The 18851-nt window shown below is 36.7% G+C and overlaps 1 protein-coding gene and 1 non-coding gene across 5 annotated transcripts in view; both read left to right on the top strand.

Moving 5' to 3' along the window:
• Positions 1-18529, top strand: part of NAP1L4 (nucleosome assembly protein 1 like 4) — a 28533-nt gene extending 10004 nt beyond the window's left edge. The window contains exons 8-17 of one of the 4 annotated variants that reach the window (XM_065682796.1): positions 353-472; positions 1223-1294; positions 4461-4600; positions 6616-6761; positions 8135-8157; positions 8768-8887; positions 9171-9200; positions 10385-10441; positions 11566-11603; positions 17258-18529. In XM_065682796.1, coding sequence (XP_065538868.1) covers positions 353-472; positions 1223-1294; positions 4461-4600; positions 6616-6761; positions 8135-8157; positions 8768-8887; positions 9171-9200; positions 10385-10441; positions 11566-11571 — 714 coding nt within the window. In that variant the 3' untranslated portion in view covers positions 11572-11603; positions 17258-18529. Of the gene's footprint in view, positions 1-352; positions 473-1222; positions 1295-4460; positions 4601-6615; positions 6762-8134; positions 8158-8767; positions 8888-9170; positions 9201-10363; positions 10442-11565; positions 11604-11840; positions 11942-17257 lie in introns of those variants that run through there. The other 3 variants (XM_065682797.1, XM_065682795.1, XM_065682798.1) reach the window with 3 other exon arrangements.
• On the top strand, positions 2377-2496 carry LOC136018026 (small nucleolar RNA SNORA54). The gene has a single exon (XR_010614190.1). It is a non-coding gene; the product is annotated as a small nucleolar RNA SNORA54 (small nucleolar RNA).
• Positions 18530-18851: the final 322 nt, after the last annotated feature.

Here is an 18851-nt window from a genome sequence, read left to right as displayed (position 1 = left end):
TATAGGAATTAGATTAATAGAAAAGTAGGAATGTATTTATGTTTTTCTCTTTGTATAAAGATAGAAATATTTTTTAATTCTTTCTGTTTGTCAAGTCATTGAAACTGTTACTAGGGCTAGTCTTGGTACAGAAGAATTTCAAATAGGTTGAAAGTAAATCTGAATTAAATTGTGTTTAGTTGTGTAAATAAACCTCGTGTCTCTCAATTTATTGAAAAAATGTTGTAAATTTTACGTGTTGCTTAAACACAGCTTCTAATATGGCAAATGTTTTGTACATATACCTCTGTTTAAAAATTCTCAATATATTTAATAATTTTAATTTTTTATATTTTTCTGTATTTGTTTCCAGGGAGACCTGAAAAATGTAGTGGTAATAGAAGAAAAAGCAGAGGAGGCAAATGTCAAAGGAATTCCAGACTTCTGGTTTACCATCTTTAGGAATGTAGATATGCTAAGTGAATTAGTACAAGTAAGTTTTTCCTCTGAAATGAATAATTTTTTGTTCTGTCTTTAAACAAATTGATAATTAATACTGAGTGCTTGTGGAATGTGTGTGAGACACCAGATCTTAGAGTCTTCAGAATCCTTAATGTTATTCCTAAAGATGCTTGAAAGGTTAATGAGGGACAAGCAGAACAGCTGACCCAAAGTGCTAAACACTGTGTGGCTGTTTAAGAAAAGATCTTTTAACAACATTTGTTAGATAGTAAAATGCAAGTTTATGTGCTACTTACAACAGCCATTCCCCTGTAGTTTTCTTAATTTAGTCCATAAAGGATTGTTTTGCACAGATATTGCGAGCGTACACATGGATTGGTTGAATTAATGTTAAATAGCCTATGTGGTTTTGCCCTCAGTTACATTAATGCTTTTGGTACTGTTAAATAAGAATTCCCTAAAGTGAATCGTTCTATGAATCCCACCAGCCATAAATATCCTGAAGGAATTTTATTTTCAGTTATGTTCATGCAGCCTAGCATGGTAGCAGCTTTATTTATTGAAGGTGAGACCTAACAACTCAGAATTTGGCACAGGGTATTTGCAACTGCAATTAAGAAATTTGGATCAAAATCTGAACTTTGTTGAATAATTACAAGGTTGGCTTGTTCTTTTTTTCTTAAGAACAGGTTGCACAAGAAAGATAGGTGGCTAGGTTAAAATTTTGTGCTTCTGAATATTGCCTGCTGAATAGGATTTTTAATTATCTTTTTTTCCTTAGGAATATGATGAACCTATCTTGAAACATCTGCAGGATATTAAAGTTAAGTTTTCTGAACCTGGACAGCCTATGGTGAGTTTTCTCTAGTTGTTTCTCATGAAGATTGTAGTTATGAAGTGAACAGCATTTCAAAATTCTTATTCCACTATTTTTGGCTGGTGTGTGTGTGTGGAGCTTCTTTGTAGGCTAATACCTTCACACTTTCCTGAACCTTTACTCTTTCATTCTTAGCTTGGACATCTGTGGTATCATTGTCGTTTGTAGATAAAAATTCTACCTGAATTCCATCTAGTTCTTATCTTTTTATCTCTTATATTTCCAATGAGTTACTAATAAAGTTACATGGCTGCTTTTGGTTTGAAAATGAATTGCAGAAAAAATTCTAGGTGCTACTTGCTATACTGAATATAGTGTAGTTACACGACTTAATCAAAAGCTAAGATGGATGCTGTGCCTATTGGAAAGGGTAGGAAAATATTAGTCTTTTGAAAGTATGCTTAATGAGTAGTTTTAAAAGTACAACTTTGCTTTTTTGTTGTGATTTTTTTTTTTTCCTTCAGAACTGTTTTTCTGTTTAATTTCAGTGTACAGAATCAGATACTGTGTTTGAAAAGAAGCTGTTCTTTTGCTTATTTAGTTCATGCAGACTCTACTTGAACTCCTTTGGAGGGGGAGGCAGGGAGGAAGGTGGGATTTGAGCTTACACATCTTTTCTTTAGACTTTATCGTTCTGGCTTTCTCCTTATGTTTGGTATTTTTTTGCTTTGTCTTGTGGAGTTACAGTTTTCTGATAGTCTAAGATAAGATTTTTTTTCTAAATACCTTTAAGTATTACGAAGGTTGATAACAGCCGAAACTGTTTGGTTTGGGGTTTTTTGGTGGGTTTTTTTTGTCCTCATTACCTCATATTACCAAGTAATACACTTTGATAATAGGTAAAGGAAGTAGTATGGACAGAGAAGAGCACAAAGTATTCTGAGAATACTGTACTCTGAGAAGTTGGTCATTTCTTTCTTGAAGTGTATCTATGGGTGTTTGGGTGATTTGGGAATAGCTGTTTCTGCCTACGGCATTTTTGTGTTCATATTCAGCTTTGTTTTACAGTACCTTAAATTGAAGAGCTGCTCTTAAAACATCAGTGGATTTATCTTGTCTTGCACTGTTCGTAACCTCTGACAGCATGTTTCTGTGAGTAGGTTCCATTCCAGTGCTATATGAAATCCAGTAATGGAAGGCTGACAAACTCCATGTCCCTTCTGTATTTGGAGACAAAAGGATGCATTCCTAACTGCTTGAATGAAACCTGTTGTCCAGTTTGTGTGTGACTGTCTTGTCTGAAATGCTCTGGCTGTTGAAAATTGGTACAGCAGTGGTAGCTTTGTACTGTAAGAACTTCACATACCAGTGTGCAACAAATACGCTAATTTTGCTTGTAACTGGGCTTTGCCACTAGAAGATACATGTGATAGTTAGGAATTCTTTGATTTACTGTTGACCCGAAGTGATGAACTGTAGGTACGGTCCTTCAAAAGCAGATTTCTGTGGCTACAGTTATGATGCTTCAAAGTTCTGTTTGCTGTAGCCTATATATAAACTTTTATCTGCATAAAACGTAAGTAATTCCCGTGCTATTTTTTTTTTTAATTTGTAATTTTGTGAATAAATGTACATATGTTTGTATAAATGTAATTTCTCCTTGTATGATTTGGACATTGGGATTGTTAGCTAGCATGTTCTGACCTGGATGACGCATCTGGGTATAACTTACTAGCTTGAAATAAGAAAGTTCTCTGGGTTTTGGGGTGGTTGGTTGGTTGTTGGTTTTGTTTTGTTTGGGTTGTTTTTTTGTGGGTTTCATTTTTTTGTTTTGTTTAACTTAATGAGAATATCTCATACTACAGGGAAAATAGAGAAATACATACTGTAAAGGTAAGCTGGTATCAAAAGGAAAGTTGTCCAAATAAAGACTACTGGAAATGTCTCCTAATTAGCAGGGATAGAATTAAATACTGAATTGCAGTCTCTGTAGACATTTTTGTTCTGCTAGTCCTTGGGATCCTGCATGCTAGGTAGTGCCACTGGTTACCTGTTTATAACCCCACTGATGATTTGTGGGGTTATTTGTGTACAAGTGGTAGCCATGGTGGCAGTTGAGCTGAGTTTACAAGTCTTCTGCTGAGCATGTTTGCCAGAGAGATTTGCCTTAGCTGAATATACTTGCCAAACCATACTAGCTGTCTTGAATTGCTTTAAAATGGAAGTGAAGCTGAAATAGGCTATGTGAAGCCAACAGATACTCCAGTACACATCTAGTTCCAGTCTCCATCACTCCTTAACCACTCACAATGCTGCTGAAAAGCTTAGTTTCCCCTGTTCCAAGGCAGTTTTAGTTTTGTTTTACTTTTAAATAGTTCATAGTTGATCCTGAATGCAAAGTGGGCATATATAGCATTGTGTAAGGGGTTTTGAAAGCTTTACGGATTTGAACATTTATGCATTGTGTATGCTGCAGATTTCCATAGTTGGAACCTTTTGTTCTCATGTAAGAAACTGAATTCCTGCAGACAATTTTCAGGTACCACAGGAGGCTCAAACATAAGCAGAAACACCTGCTTCAGGCTGTAACCTGTCAAGATGTGTAATCTTGGGGTTCAGTTTAGAAAGTCAGTGTTTGTCCATGGGATTTTCTATTACCAGGTGGAAAAAAAAAAGTCTGGCTCCTGGTGGAGTGCACCATTTACAGACTCCTGCAAAAATTTTTTTAGTTAGAAATAAAGTCTCTTTCAATTTCTTAAGATTGTGACATTGAATGATCAGAGTGGGGAGTAGCGGAATCTGATGGTGTTAAGTCTGATGTCAGAATGACTTCAAAATAAGAACTTCATCACCATAGTCAAAGGAAGATGGCTAGGCTTCCACAGAAGATGATACCAAGACTTTTCTCAAAGTATTTATTTCTAAGATTGCTTTTAAGACAGCAGTTCTGTATGTAAAGATGAATTAAATGTAGCAATTACCTGATTGTAATTTGAATGTTAATACTAGCCAAGGTTGTTCTAGCTTCCTGCATGTTCAGAATTGGTCAATATGTTTCATTTCCTGCTTCTACTGTAGTTCAGAAGATGTATTTGCCATCAAATTCTTACATTCTCCTGTATTCAGAGTTTAATGGTAATTCTGCTGATGCACTTTCAAAGATAAATATTAGTGGTAACATTACAATGCAACTTTCTTCTAGTCTTTCTCATTAGAGTTCCACTTTGGGCCCAATGACTACTTTTCTAATTCAGTCCTGACAAAAACATACAAGATGAAGTCTGAGCCGGACAAGACGGATCCCTTTTCATTTGAAGGACCTGAAATAGTTGACTGTGAGGGGTAAGGAAAACTTTACATTTAAAAACTTCTGAAATAATCATCCATTTTTTGAGATGCTGTTTTATCTTACTGTGATAATGATTAATGAAGGTAAAGCTTTTTGATGATTATCTTAGCTATAGTGTGCAGAAGTAATATATACATGGAAATAATGTTTTAACATGGTAAGCATTTTAAATCTTACACATTTCAAGTTCAGTAATTGCTGATGGGGTAACAAGCCTTTTATTTCCAGATAACTAGGTAGATTGATTTTAGTAATTACATCTCATAGACCCCCAGCCTCAGTCAGAGAAGTAGCCTTAGACTGTTTTGGACTCTTGCTCATCTCAGCAGTATTTATTCCAGCAGTACTTTTGAATTTGGCAGGTTTGGGTGGTATGTGATCAGCTCTTTCAGCCTGTTTTGAGGCTGAAACATACTGGCCATGCAGTTTGGTTCTGGCAGTTGTGGCTAATGTAGCAAAAAAATTTATTTTATTTTTTATTTTTTTTTTTTTTTCAAAATGTGTTCAGAAACACTGTGGGATGGTGAATTCTCATGTCTCTTCTGGAAGTCTAGTGAGTTGGACACCACATGGGTTTTATTTGGGTAAAATATTGTTCTGTCCAACCTAACCCGTTCTCTTCCCCTTTCTCTGGTCTGTAATCAGTGTTCAGTGCTGCAGCAGAGCTGGCCCCCCTGAAAAATGGTTTTGAACCTTAATTTTCTTAGCTTCATTTTCTTAGCTTCCTTGATGTTTTCTCTGATGGTTTTGGGTGTGTTTTTTCTTTGGTATTTTAACCCCTTCAAGGATGTGTTTCTGGGTTTTGGTGGGAGGTTTATTTTTGTTGTGCTTAGGATTTTGAGGGGTTTGGGCTGAGGTTGGGAGAGGAGGTTTTTTTGGGTATGTGGAGTTTTGGTGGGTTTTTTTCTTTTCCCTTTTTTTGGGGGGGTGTTTTTTTTTTCTGTTTTTTTGGGGGGGGGTTCATTGGTTTGGGGGGGTTTGGTGGTGGTGGTGGGGTGTTGTTTTGGTTTTTTGTTTGGTTTTTGGGTGTTGTTGTTTTTTTTTTTTTTTTGCTGTTTGGTTTTTAGTACCAAATACTTGTTTTCTTGAAGGCATCCTGACAACCTCAAAAAACTTTTGGCTTTTAGTGCTACATGTTGGCTTTTGAATTGAATATTCACCCACAGTAAGGGAAGATGCAGCAACCCTTGATGAGGGTTGTAGATACTGGAATAAGTAGAGCAGGAAAACATTTCTGTTGATGTTTTATACAGGTTAACTTTAAAAACTGTTGACTTTGACTGTTTGTAGGACAAGATATTTTTGAGTAACATGAGGGTTACTGTGACACCATTATTTCCATGAGAAGAGAGCTGTCTGTGTTCACAACTCATTCTTTGCCAGGTGCAGTTTTGGGTTAAACTATAGGTGGATGGAGAGAGACTTTTAATTGAGATAAAGGTGTCAGTTTGCACAGTAGCAGAAAGGAACTGGAAAGTAAGCTCTTTCTAGCTTGCTATACATGACTGCCAAGTCAGTCTGAGCGCTGCGCTTTGAAGAGCTGAAATGTGCCTCTCCCTGTCCACTCTGTGTGTTTTATTTTTAGGGTAACTGGATGCTGCCTTGGTCTGGAGTGAGAGGACGTAATGTATTGTTTTCTGCTGGTCCAACTGTTGGAAGAAATCTCAACTGATGAGATTTTTCAGGAATAGCCTAAATTATGTCCTTGGTTACAAAACTCCAGTAGCTGGGGCAAAGATGTATTAAAGTGTAGGGTGGGGGCAGTGATTACTATGTGAAGGCGAACTATTTAGCTTTTTCATTTAGGGGAAATGTTTCCTATGTCCAACATCCACATAGTCTCTAGCGCTACATCTTGTCAAGTAGATTCAGTTACGAGTGTGTAAAACTGGCTTTATCTAAAGGATAAGCATTCTTACAAGTCTTGATACTTGTTGCTGTAATGCTCAGTTCTTTATTTTCACTGATGTCCTTTGCTGAAATGCTGTTTTCCACATGTTGCCTCTAGGTGTACTATTGACTGGAAGAAAGGAAAAAATGTTACAGTTAAAACAATCAAGAAAAAACAGAAACACAAGGGTCGAGGCACAGTTCGAACAATTACTAAACAAGTACCCAATGATTCTTTTTTTAACTTCTTCAGCCCTATAAAGGGTAAGCTTGGAAACTGAGAATTTAGGATCCTTAAAATATCTTGTGTTTTATTTTGATGTATTTGTATTTATACAACTTAAGCCTATAAATGATTTATGTTGCTGCATTGTATGTTTTCTTCTAACCATGGGAAGGTAGCAAGCTGCAGCCCATCCAAACAGGTGATTTTGTTCTGATGTTATTCTCTAGAATTTGGCCATTAGGTGTGCTGTGTGAACAGGATTCATAGTATAAAAAGAGTCTCATGCAGAATCTCCTCAAGAAGTTGACTTGTTTTTACCACAGGATGGCTCCATGCATCAATTTGAAATTTTTAACATGTAAAAGAAATCTTAGAGTGTTGGTCAAGTTATAACATACCAATTTTATTTAAACCTCCATGTTAAGTGACAAATTCCTGTGATTTCTTCTGTGATTAATTGATTCCTAGTGCTCCATATGTACCCTCCTAATTTTCTGAGTTACCTAATGTTAGATGTGTACTCACATACTTAAAATAATTCATGTGGATTCCAAAAACACTTCTTCATGATGCATATCCCATTGTACTTTTCCAAATGTGAATGGAAGAAGCAGTTTACTTTGTGGACTTCAGAGACGTACTGAACAAAATGGACATTAGTTCTTGATTCAGTCATGGGCTGTTATGAGCTACCTGTCCTTAGTAAATACTGATGCAAATGGCTTTGTACATGGGGGTAAGAAACAAGTGATAAGTATTTCTGATGTTGGAGTTTACTTGGTACAGAAATACCTTTTAACTTAACCGACTTTATTATTTTTGTTACAAGTAGTTGCTGCTTTCAGAAAGGGTTGGAGATTTGCTTGCCCCATGATGGTTTTGTATTGGGTGGTTGTTGGTTTTTTTTTTTAAATACTTCACATACTTTGGCAGTAGCTATATAAGAAAGCTCTAAGCTATATAAAGACTATGAATTTCTGTCAGCAGTTCATGCTTGCATTTTCAACTTGAGAACAGACTGAGCCAGATTATAACTTTCACAGTAGGATCAGAGTAGATTCTGAGATGGCACCTGAGTAGAGGAGGAAAATATGGTTTTGGTTGTGAGTTACTGGTTGGTTTTTTGTTGGTTTTTTTTTGTTGTTGTTGTTTATTTTTTTAAATGAACAAAAAACTCTACCCTCTTCCATACTGGCTACAGTACCAGCCATCTTCTCAAACAAGTGCATTTACTGAAGGTTTAAAAGAAATTGGAATTGTCTTAAAGGTTAAATAGCTAGCTTCTGAAGGACTTTATAACTCCATTATTTTCTAGTATGAGAGTCTTCGTACTGTGTTTTGTTGTCTTTAATATTGAGGTGGGGTAGATTATAAAAACTATTCTAAAATTTACTGTCTTTTCTTTTTACAGTATCTGCTGATGGAGAGGCACTGGTAAGCTTACATTTATGAAATTGCACAGTCGCTCTTTCCCGTACCTTTTTTGTTGAGTATCTCTATGGTGACACTGTTTGGGTTCTTCTATTAAACTCTGTGTTTTTATTGTCATTTTTGCTTTTGCAAAAGCTGAGCTTTGCCTTGTTAAAATGAAATATATTGTTGCCTTCTCTAATGTGTTATTTGCTGTTACACATCTTGCTAATCCAATACATGTGTAATAATCACTGCTGGGAAGTAGTTGTTTTCTCTAGCCACTCAGTACTACTGTGTGGCCAGAATCTGGCTTTAAAAAAAAAAAATCAGTCTGAAGCATTCTAAATGATTCTGTAATGTCATGTGTCAGAAACAGCAGAGTTTATAGGAGCCTCTTCAATAGAAGGTGTTTTGGCAGGTCAGTAGCTTGCATATGGAAGGTAGGAAAGTGGATTTAGACTTGCCATATTTCTTTTATTGTTTTGAAGCCCAGTATACTGGAAGTACACATGCCCTGAAGGTTGATGTTAATGACAGTATGATGTTTCTCAAATCTGTAACTTTGAAATGCTTGTGATAGGCTACAGAGGAGCAAACAATTTTTTAGTAGAAAAACTGTCTTGCTTTACAGGATGAAGATTCAGAGTTTACTTTAGCAGCAGATTTTGAAATTGGACACTTCTTCCGTGAAAGGATAGTCCCTCGTGCTGTGCTTTATTTCACTGGGGAAGCTATAGAGGATGATGATAATGTATGTATGCAATCAGCATTTTGCTTATTAGTCACCGTATAGATAGAAACACTATCCTTCTTTTCTGATAAGTGTGTGGCATTAATTACATGAGAATAGTGAAGAACCTGAAGAGATTCCTGTTACTAAGGAACAGGAAAGAGTCATTCAACTTGCTATGAATTACTAATATTTGCTTCTGGAAGTGGCTTAGTTTCAGTTACTGTGTTTGAATATGCTATTACTGCAGAAGATTTTATGCAAATATTAGCAGGGCTAATAAAACCTTGGATTTGTCTTTCAGTTTGAAGAAGATGAAGAAGGTGAAGAGGAGGTGAGATGCATACTGTATCTTTTATAGATAACTAATTACCTACTGTGTTTTTGTTCCATAAATAGTCTTACATGGAGCAGAAAATAGTTGTTCATAAATGCTCTTGTGTATGATACCTCTTTCTAAGAGAGTTCATGACTTACAAAATCTATGACTGTTTTGTGCGTTCCACAAGAACATTTGTCCAGATTTTTCTAGTATTTTTAAATACCTGTTACTTAGGCAGTAGTGGAATTTGGCTGTCAGCTTTTAGTTGTCATAAACTTGGAAAGACTGGGCCTTGCTAAATGTAAAGTAAAAAAGAAAAAGCATGCAACTGCTCAGGGTAAAGGCTTAATTTAGGCTGCAGTTTCACATATACCTGAAGCTTTGGTCTATTTACAGTAGTGTTGTCTGAATACAAACACTATACCATTAAAAGGCTTTGCACAAACCCACTAAATGATACCATGCTTAAATGAACTAATACCCTTTACAGGTAATTATATTTCTGTTTTACTGCTTCTACTGTAGTGTTCTTGCTCATTGGCTAAAGACACAACTGACTGGGAAGTTCACCATAGTAGAGTACATCAGAAGTTACTGAGCTGGGGGTCTAATGTAAGCTGGCAGCCTTCAGCATGCAGTCTCTTTTATCTCCTTGCAAGCTGTGACGCAGACTGCTGGGCTTGGGCTCTTGAATGACTAAACACTTACTGGGCCTTGATAGAAGTGTATTCTTAATCTGTCTCCTGTATTTAGGTGTGCGTACAACAGAGTGCAAAAATCCTGTGCAGGAGTATATAGCTTGGCTGTAGTAAGCCAAATAAACAGGCTCTTTAGAAGGAGGTAAAAACTTAAAGAACAAAATTAGACATATATACTTACTGCCAGAACTGTAAAATTCCAAATAATGTCAGGTAAAGGTTAAAAAATTGTGGAAACTGCAGCAGCTTATGTAGGAAGGTTGCCTAAGCCATGCTGAATCTTTTAAATCTGTGTTTTAAAACTTTTTTTAAATTTTTTGCTTTAAGATTTTAAAGATGCAAAATTCTTTTAAGTCAACCCAAGTAGTTTTAATGTTGGCATCCAGAACACTCTGGAATATAGTGGTAATTTCATTTACTATTTTTTCTTCTCCATTACAAAAAGTTGCATTTTTAACCTGTTTTAATTTCTGTTAGTTTATCTCTATTTTGTCATAGGAGTTGGAGGGGGAAGAGGAGGGAGAAGAGGAGGAAGATGCAGAGAGTGATCCTAAGGTAAAATTTTTCTGTGTGCTTAAGTCATAATGCAGACTTTAATTGTAAGCAATGTAACTAAGGTTATAATAGTTTGTGAAAAGATTAATAAATTAAACCAAAACCCACCCTATCTTCTGACTGCAATGTTTTAATCTTCTTCAGCACTCAGAATTGCTCTTAAATGAAAAGTTAAGTGTTTCCCTAAACTGACAAAATGAGGGTTTCATCTTCCAACATGCACCAAGAAAAAGATAATTTCCAAACTATGTGCCTTTACCTCCTAATAGTATCTCTGTATAGTACATATATTTTATTTAGAAAGGTCATATTCAAGTATTTCGTAGCTGGACCTCAACTTAGAATTATACCTGATGAATCTCAACTAGCTTGTTTATTTTTCTTAAATTGTTCTTTTTGGTTGTCATGATAGCTGCAATTTAGACTCCACGTGTCTGTAATCACTAGAAACCAAAACAAGTTAGTCCCCAACTTTGAATTTTAAATTCTGAAACTTGGCTTAGAATTCAGACCTAAGGGTTACTGTTCCTTCTGATAAGTGTTTTTCAGTCCTTCAGTCATGGTAAAGCTCATGCTCTACATTCAGTGAAGCTGGGACAGTGATGACACTTGCATTCGTTTAGTTCTTAAAACACCAGCTTTTAATTTTTTTATAAAAGGCACAGATGAGGAAGTGAAGGGCATGCAAAACTGCTTGATCTTTGGATGAAAGTCTTAACAGCAGCTTACCATGTCACTCTTCTGACATAATTTTATATACCTCATCATGTCACTAGTCAGTGCTTTTGTCACCATCTCAAGAGTTCAGCTTGGTTTTCTGTATACTAAAGAAAGCCTTTCTTGTGGAAAGATTGGCTAAATGGGATTAGAGTAGCAGAAATGAGTATTCTCACTCTGCTCTGCAGGACCAAAATGCAGTGTTGGGACAGCTGAGAAACAGAATATTAGTTCTAAGTCAGAGTATGCTTGTGCTAAGTATCAAATATGCTTTTAAGGGATTTGGTTTTCTGTAGGAAAAAAAGCTTAAGGTGTCGTGGAAGGTTATGGTTGTTGCCTCCTGTATTATTTTGTACATTTCACTTTTCATTTATGCTGACAGTTCCTTTCAATTTTTTCCCATTTAGGTGTAATTTAAGTCTGTTTATCATTCATACATTTATAGGTAAGGTGGAATTCCATTCATACCTAACTTCCAAGAGTCCCATTTTTAGCCATGCAATGTGGTTTGTTTTCTAGGGTCTTCTGGTTTGGGTTTGGTTTCGTTTGTGTTTTCCTTGTATGGGGAAAAAGAAATGGGGGTATGGTGACTTCAGACTTTAGGTTTTATTAGTACAAACTAGAAATAAATGTGTATAGAGATGAATGCCTGTAAGTCATATAATTAAATTACATTTTTCAGGATGACTTCTGTGCCTTCCTGGCACAACTTCTGCTTTGCGTTTGTAGGAGTCAAACTGTGTTTTTATATACACACAATAAAAGATACTGGAACTTGTCAGACTTCATTTTTTCCTTGTTTCTGATTTGATGTTGCATCTTTTTTACTGTTTCTGGTATAGTTGCAAGTTATCTTTTAAATGTGTCCTTTGCTCTTCTTGAACTCTTGTAAGTTACCAGTTTGCTTAGTGTGTCTTTTCTAACGTAATTCTTACATATGTGGCCTGACAAAGCCAGTCAGTCTTACAGGCCTTTTCCTGAACACTTAAGTTTCTGAACAGGTATTGCTCTTCTTATTGCTCATCTGTCTTTTTATTTAAAAGAAGAAAATGAAAGTTCTTTCTGTTGTATACTGTCATCTTTCACCTTTAATTCCATGTCTCATAGAGAACAATGCCTGCAACAGGCTCCATGTTCCACACCCCCCCGCCCCCCCCCCCCCCCCCCATTTTATGCTTGTTTCTATCCCCCCACCTTTGGTTACCTAGGACAAGCTGTAATCTTTCCAGCTCATTCCCTCTATGCATAGATAGTGTCCTTCTCTTTGTTAAACTTCAGTGGTGGTTTTGTGTTTTGCAGTGGGGTTTTTTTGTTGGTTTTTTTTTCTGATCTGATACACTTTGAGAAGCCAGACACCCTGCCTCAACATACTTGTACTCCTTATTCACCACAGTAGCAGAACATGTGTTTGTTGCAACAGTGTAGATGTCATTCAGCTCCAAACTGTTACACAACTGTCTTCTCTTACAATTAAACTGAAGCCAGTGGCTGACAGTTGGGGTTTTTTGGGGGTTTTTTAGTTGTTTGGTTTTTTTTCAAGTCAACTTGGAATGCTGGTTTTTGTCTTCTAAGGCTTATACCGCTAATCCTGATTTCCATTTCTTCTGTTCATCCCATTTTCTGGTCCTGTTTCTCCTTGTCTCTTGCCTCTCTTTGCCTTTCACTCTTTCCCCTCTCTCCTTCCCCCCTCCCCCCTTCATCCTTTTAATATCTAGAATAGATTTCATGTACACAAAAAGTAATTGTTGTTTGGTCTGTTTTCCTTTCAAACCCAATTTCTCCTCTTGGGTCACTTCCATGTTACCACCTCTTTTATTGTTGCACTACATTTCCTACGTACATGTTGACACTGTTTGCTTTAACTTTTCTTCCTTCCTTCCTTTCACTTACGTGAGTTTTCAATACATTTGACTTACTTCAGTTAGTACCAGATCTTATGCTTTATATAAGTTGTGGCTTTGGAAGACTAAGCAGTAAGATTAAGTAGCTTCAGAAGATGCTACAAAACTAGGTAAATGTACTTCATTTAGTGTATTTTTCTGTGTGTTTGCATACCCTGTTCCTTTAGCTGCTTCTGTTTCACATTGCTGATGGTCTGCTTGAATTGAGAAGCAGCTGACATAATACAGAATGCTGTTTAGAATTATGAACTAAAAAGCTGTTGTAGGGAGAAACTGTGTGCTTTGAGATGCTTGGCCTATCTTCTAAGTGACAGTGGTAAAAGGGCCTGTTAACAGCAAATTCCTAGCCAGAACCTTTGAAACATTCTTTCTGGTTGTGGAGGAGGCAGTTCAGACTGAGTTTACTACCAGAGTATATATTTGATATCCTTGCTTTTCCTCATTCAATAACATGGATTAGAAAATGAACAAAAGTAAGGTTTAGCTTTAGGACCCCTAACTTGACCAGCTCATGGCAGGACATTTGAATTATGGAAAGGCTTTCTGTATTTGCTGAAAAGGATGTCAGCTTTAGTGCCTTCTGCCTGCATTGATCCCATTGTTGGCAGCCAACTCTATATGGGAGTTAGATGAGATCTTGATGGGCTACCTGTGCCTGCATGGCTACTTTAGTAGATGGGAAGCTTCCCAAATAAGGAGGTAAAGGCTCAGTTGTTCTTTGAATCACCTAGAAATGTATCCTGCCTCATCTGTTTAAACCTTGGAGGTTAATAGAAGGTCAGTGTCTCGTTCAGCAGTAACTTTATGTGAAAAAAAAAAAAAAAATCTGGTTTGAAAGGATTAAATTCCTAAGGTGAATGGCATGGATACTTTTGGTCTTATACCCCAATCCTCTAGGAAACCGGATCAGTTGGATGAGTAGATAGTGTGGGCAGTGTGCATGAAAGTCATGAAAGCAGTATTGCTACAGACTTGCTATAATTTTCTATTCTAGCCCTATGATCCACAGAAATTTTAGGTGGTGAAATTCCCTCTTCAAATTGGATGCATGTCCTCTGTCCATGAGCAGGTGATAACAGTGTAGCTGATGTCTGAGCAAGCGGTCTGTGTGTAAACTAATTAACTTTAGCTTCTTGTGTTGTTCTCCTGGGTAATCAAATGCCAGAAGAAAAATGTTCATATCTGTTGTAGGAAGAGTGGGTTGGGTTTGTTTTAATTCTGAGCAAGTAATGCAGTAAGTAAAAGTAGGTAGCAAAAAAAAGCTGTATATTGATGCTTGTTAGCAAAAGAGGAAAAGTAGGTGGGAATCTCACTTATTTAGCTTGTATATCTCTACTGGGACAGTGGAATCAAAGGCTTAAGAGTGTTTAAGCTCCTTGCACAGAATAAGTAAATAGTATGAAATAACTTTAAAGATGTAATAAATAAATAAATCCTACTTCTTTTCCTATGAATTTAAGTCATTGGGCATGAATACTACAGAGAATCCCTTTTACGGCAAGATTTCTTACTTGCCTATGTTGCTTGTAGTGAGCTTCAGTGCATGTGTTTGTGTCTAAATTTACTTTAAAATAAGATACAATTCTTCCTTACGTTTACCAGTTAAAAGTCTTTCTGTTTGGCCTCTATTGCCTGGCCAATGCACTTTACCACCTTTCCAAGATATCTTGGGAAGTTAGTTTAGGGAAATACAATGTGAACGGAAGTCTTGCTAGAAAGGGAAGATGAATAGTGCAGGGTGTATTTAAGGTCAGTGAATGGACTGGTGGTGGTTGGCTGACCAAATGTCACCAAGAGTCTGGGCACCTTGGGAAAAGCAGGCTCAAGCTTAATAGCTTTGCCTGAGGGAGTATGGATGTAGTATCTCAGTCACACTTACAGCTTGCGGTCTGGTCCCTGATCTTAGAGGAGCCAGTAGAGACCAAAGATAAGTTTCAGCATACATGTACCTGATGGGCAGTAGTAACTGGAAAAATTGGACTTGTCTATCTGTGCTTATATGAGGCTGGTGGATAGCTGAAGGCAATATGGAGTTCATGTGCTGGCTTGTCAGCAAGAACAGCCATGCTGTGCTATGAAATTTGAAGAAATTTGATTTGATTATGTTGGAATCTGTATCTGAGATACTGCCTTGTTACTTTATGGCCTGCTTTCATGCATGTGCTCAAGATAGATATGCCCTCAACTCTAAGCTAAAAATAAACTAGCAGTATTGTCCTGGGTTCTCAGAGTTCTCCAAGAACTTACTTATATCTAAGAAGCCCTTAAACAGTCTTATTTTTTGTCTGAGAGCAAAAACTGAAATGTCCTTAAAAAGGAACTTTGTAATCTGAGTGACTCAGTTTTTACAGGACAAAGATTTATATGCAGTAATGTGATGTAAATCTTTATAGAAGTAAAGGCAAGTATAAAGAAAAGATAATGAAGTTTATCAGAAAATACAACAGTGGTTTTAGTTGATAGTTAAAATTTGTCTGGAATGGTTGCAGTGGTCAACCTAAGTGTGTGATATAAACATAGCAGGTGAATAGGAGCGAAGAAAGGAGATGGAAAGGTTTTAAGTACTTTCTAAGAAATGGGTTTGTTACTTGATTATGGCTCTTACCCAGAAAGCATGGGGGGGAGAGGAAGTGATGCTGTGCACTACTCTGCAGCCATGTTCAGCAAGCAGTTACAAGAAAAACTGATACTTTTGGAAAGCTTTTTGATAAAAATACTGTTCTTTGTCTGCCTCTAAGTGAAAAGGAATAGCATGCAATATATTACCAGTGGCAGTCATTCTTTTCTGAGAGAGAATGGTAATTGTATTCTATGTAAACATATTCCTCTTATTAAGAGGGAATTTGTGCTGTGCTTAGTCTCAGATCAGAGAAAATTAATTTACATCAGTGGTATTTGGAACCCCAGGCAGATGAGAGAGTACGAATTTGAAGTTAGCCAGATGTGCTAGGGGAGAAGAACCACAAAGGAAGAAAAGTCCGAAAGGCCTTTGGCATATCTGTGCAGAAGAAACAGTGTTCAGCTTTAATCCAGACTTCCAGTGGGGATAATAGTGACCACTATAAGCTTAAAGCATTTAAGGTGAAGAAAAGAAAAATAGGCTGGGTTTAGTGCAGAGTATCAACAGCAGAACTTATCATAAGGAATTGCAGTTGCACCTGTTCTTCCTTGCTGCAGGCAAAAAGCTTAAGTTGTTTTAGCTCTTGGCTACTTTACATGTAATGAACTCTTGCATGTTTACTTCTTTTACAACACATGAAGCTTTTTAGGATAGTTACTAAGAAGCACTTTATTTTGTGGTGACATTCAAGCTGTCATGTTTTATATGTGTATTTTTCTTTACTAGAACTCAGCAGGTTTCTGTGACTGCTGCTTGTTCATAATAAACTATATTAAGAATGGTAAAAGAAGCGAACCAGAAATACACTGAATAAATTATCCTGCTTTCTAAGAATCCTATTTTACAACCAAAAAAAGCAAGAAGTGCAGTGTAAAACCTTAAGTTCTTAGCTGTTGGAGTACTTTCCCAAATACACTTCCTTTTGCCACAGGGGAAGTTGTTTTACTACCTAATGAAGGGATTTCTGCTTTTACATATTCAGATTAATGTGTGGACTTCTTGCCTAGTGTTACATTGTTGAATAGCTACCTGCTGGTGATGCAGAACCGTGAAGAAATCAACCCATTAATTAAATTTTTATCATCTTAGTTTAAAGGGTAAGGCTTCTACTGGAAAAAAAAAAAAAACCCAGCCCACAAATGTGCTGCAGAATAACCAGTCACACTCCTTGCCTTACTCCCTCCTTGGAGTTAGTGAGGAGATGGCATTTTATTGTTAAACTGTTCAATAGGAACTGAAAGTCAAACTGGGCCTCTGGCTGGGGGGAGTAGAAGGTGGTTTGCTTTCTTGTTTGTCTGAACCTTGGCCTGCTGGGTGGAGCATAGAGAATGCAAATGTAGATTAAAAATATTATGGGGTACCAAGCAGTTGGGGGCAAGGGGAAATCCAGTATACATGGTGTCTGCTCTTCAGTCCTCTATGGTGTAGCTCGAGCTTACATATAGCTTTTTCTTATACATGCTAATGAAAGCTCTAGCTAATTCAAAACTGTGTAGATAATTTCTTTTATTTGTTGAAGTGTTTTCTTGTATGCCATCTTGATTTTTAACTGTCTTCTTGTCTTTTCCCTTTATACAGAAAGATTCCAGCCAACCTGCTGAATGCAAACAACAGTAATAAGGAAATACCACTTGGAAGTGATATTTGAACAACTCGTAACAAATATTTGGATACCTGGCCTGCAGTTCAGGATATTCCATCGCTGCAGCACAATCTTATTAACAAAGCTTAAAATTAATTTGTTTTAAAATGCATGATTTTCACTAACTTTCCTTTATTGCTTAACATGTACAGTGGCAACTTCAATGCATTTGGGAAATAAGAGGTTTAAATAAAGCACACTCTACAGCCGTTGGTACACTGTAGCTAAACGTATGTCAATAGGCCGTTAGAGCCTTTTGCCCTATGCATAGGGGAATAGTCCAGACTACCAAGTGCGGATTATCAGTTTTCTTGTCAAACATTGAAAATTGCAGAATAGCAACATACTGAGAAGCTAAAGTAAATGGATTACATGTCTGGTAGATGAAACAGATAGAGCAATATGACTTTTTTTTTTTGCTAGTTCCCTCCCCACTTTTTTAATGTTACTTGCAACCTACAAATTGAACTAGTGCTTGAGCAGCTTTAAATGTCATATTTATTATCAGTAAAACCAATTGAATTGAAGTAACTTTACTTCATTGAAAGGGGTGTCATATTTGAGACTTAGTTGTTCATCTTACTATTTATTTATTCATGTTTGTAAGTACTTCAACAGAATTAGTGCTTTTTAATAGTTTTTAATATACTTGAAATCTTCATCTTTTGCATACAATATGGGTACTTGTAAAACAATTTTAATTGGTCTCATTGTAGTAGTCTAGACAGAAGAAATGAACTTGCATCAAAATGACAACTCTTCTGGATGAAGATCAGAACGCAAAGGCCAAACTGTTGCTGTTGGTGGAAGTGGGTTGCAGCCAAAGAAAATTTCCAGTAGTCTTGTTGCTTAGTGTCCAGCATGGAAGGACCTTTCACTATGAACACAGAAATTTATCAAATCTCAGTTCAATAAATCTGAAGTCTTGGTGTCTTACTTGCAACACTGAAATTATTCCATTCCACAGTTTTTCTTTAAAGCTCTGAAGTCTTCAGAACTACCTTTTGTTGTTGTGTGGCACTTCAGGTACACGTTTCTAGTTTCAGCATCCGTTGCCAACCTCTGGCAGCAGTTGAATAGCAGCTGTATCAACACTGTGACCAGGCATGTAGAGTGCTCCAGCCTTACTTTACACATTTGTAACTTAATACAGTGTTTTCAATTTGTACAGAATAGATAGAATATTCTATTAAAGTTGTGAAATATGATTATTGGTGCCTGTCTGGTCCATAATACTTCCTAGGTTAAATGAGCATCCCTTTGACTTTGGTAGTGAACACTGTAGTGTTCGACAAAGGGCTGTTCCAGCTGTTTGGCCTCTTACAGCTTTTGTCTAAACATCCTGCTACATCTGTTGGTTGTCAAATGCCTAAGAAAAGGAGCCCTTGTAAATACTGCTTTGTGGAGTTCTTTGAGGTAAATCAGATAAATTTGCTCCATTTATAAGTAACCGGACTGGAATGTTTTATAGGATTTGGGATTTTTTTTGAAGGTCATGTCATTATTTAAGATTCCAAGTGAACTCTATTT

The sequence above is a fragment of the Lathamus discolor genome, chromosome 6 (assembly GCF_037157495.1).
Source record: "Lathamus discolor isolate bLatDis1 chromosome 6, bLatDis1.hap1, whole genome shotgun sequence".
NCBI classification, from domain to species: domain Eukaryota; kingdom Metazoa; phylum Chordata; class Aves; order Psittaciformes; family Psittacidae; genus Lathamus; species Lathamus discolor.
Note: the sequence above shows the minus strand (reverse complement) of the source record. Positions and strands in the feature narration are given on the sequence as shown.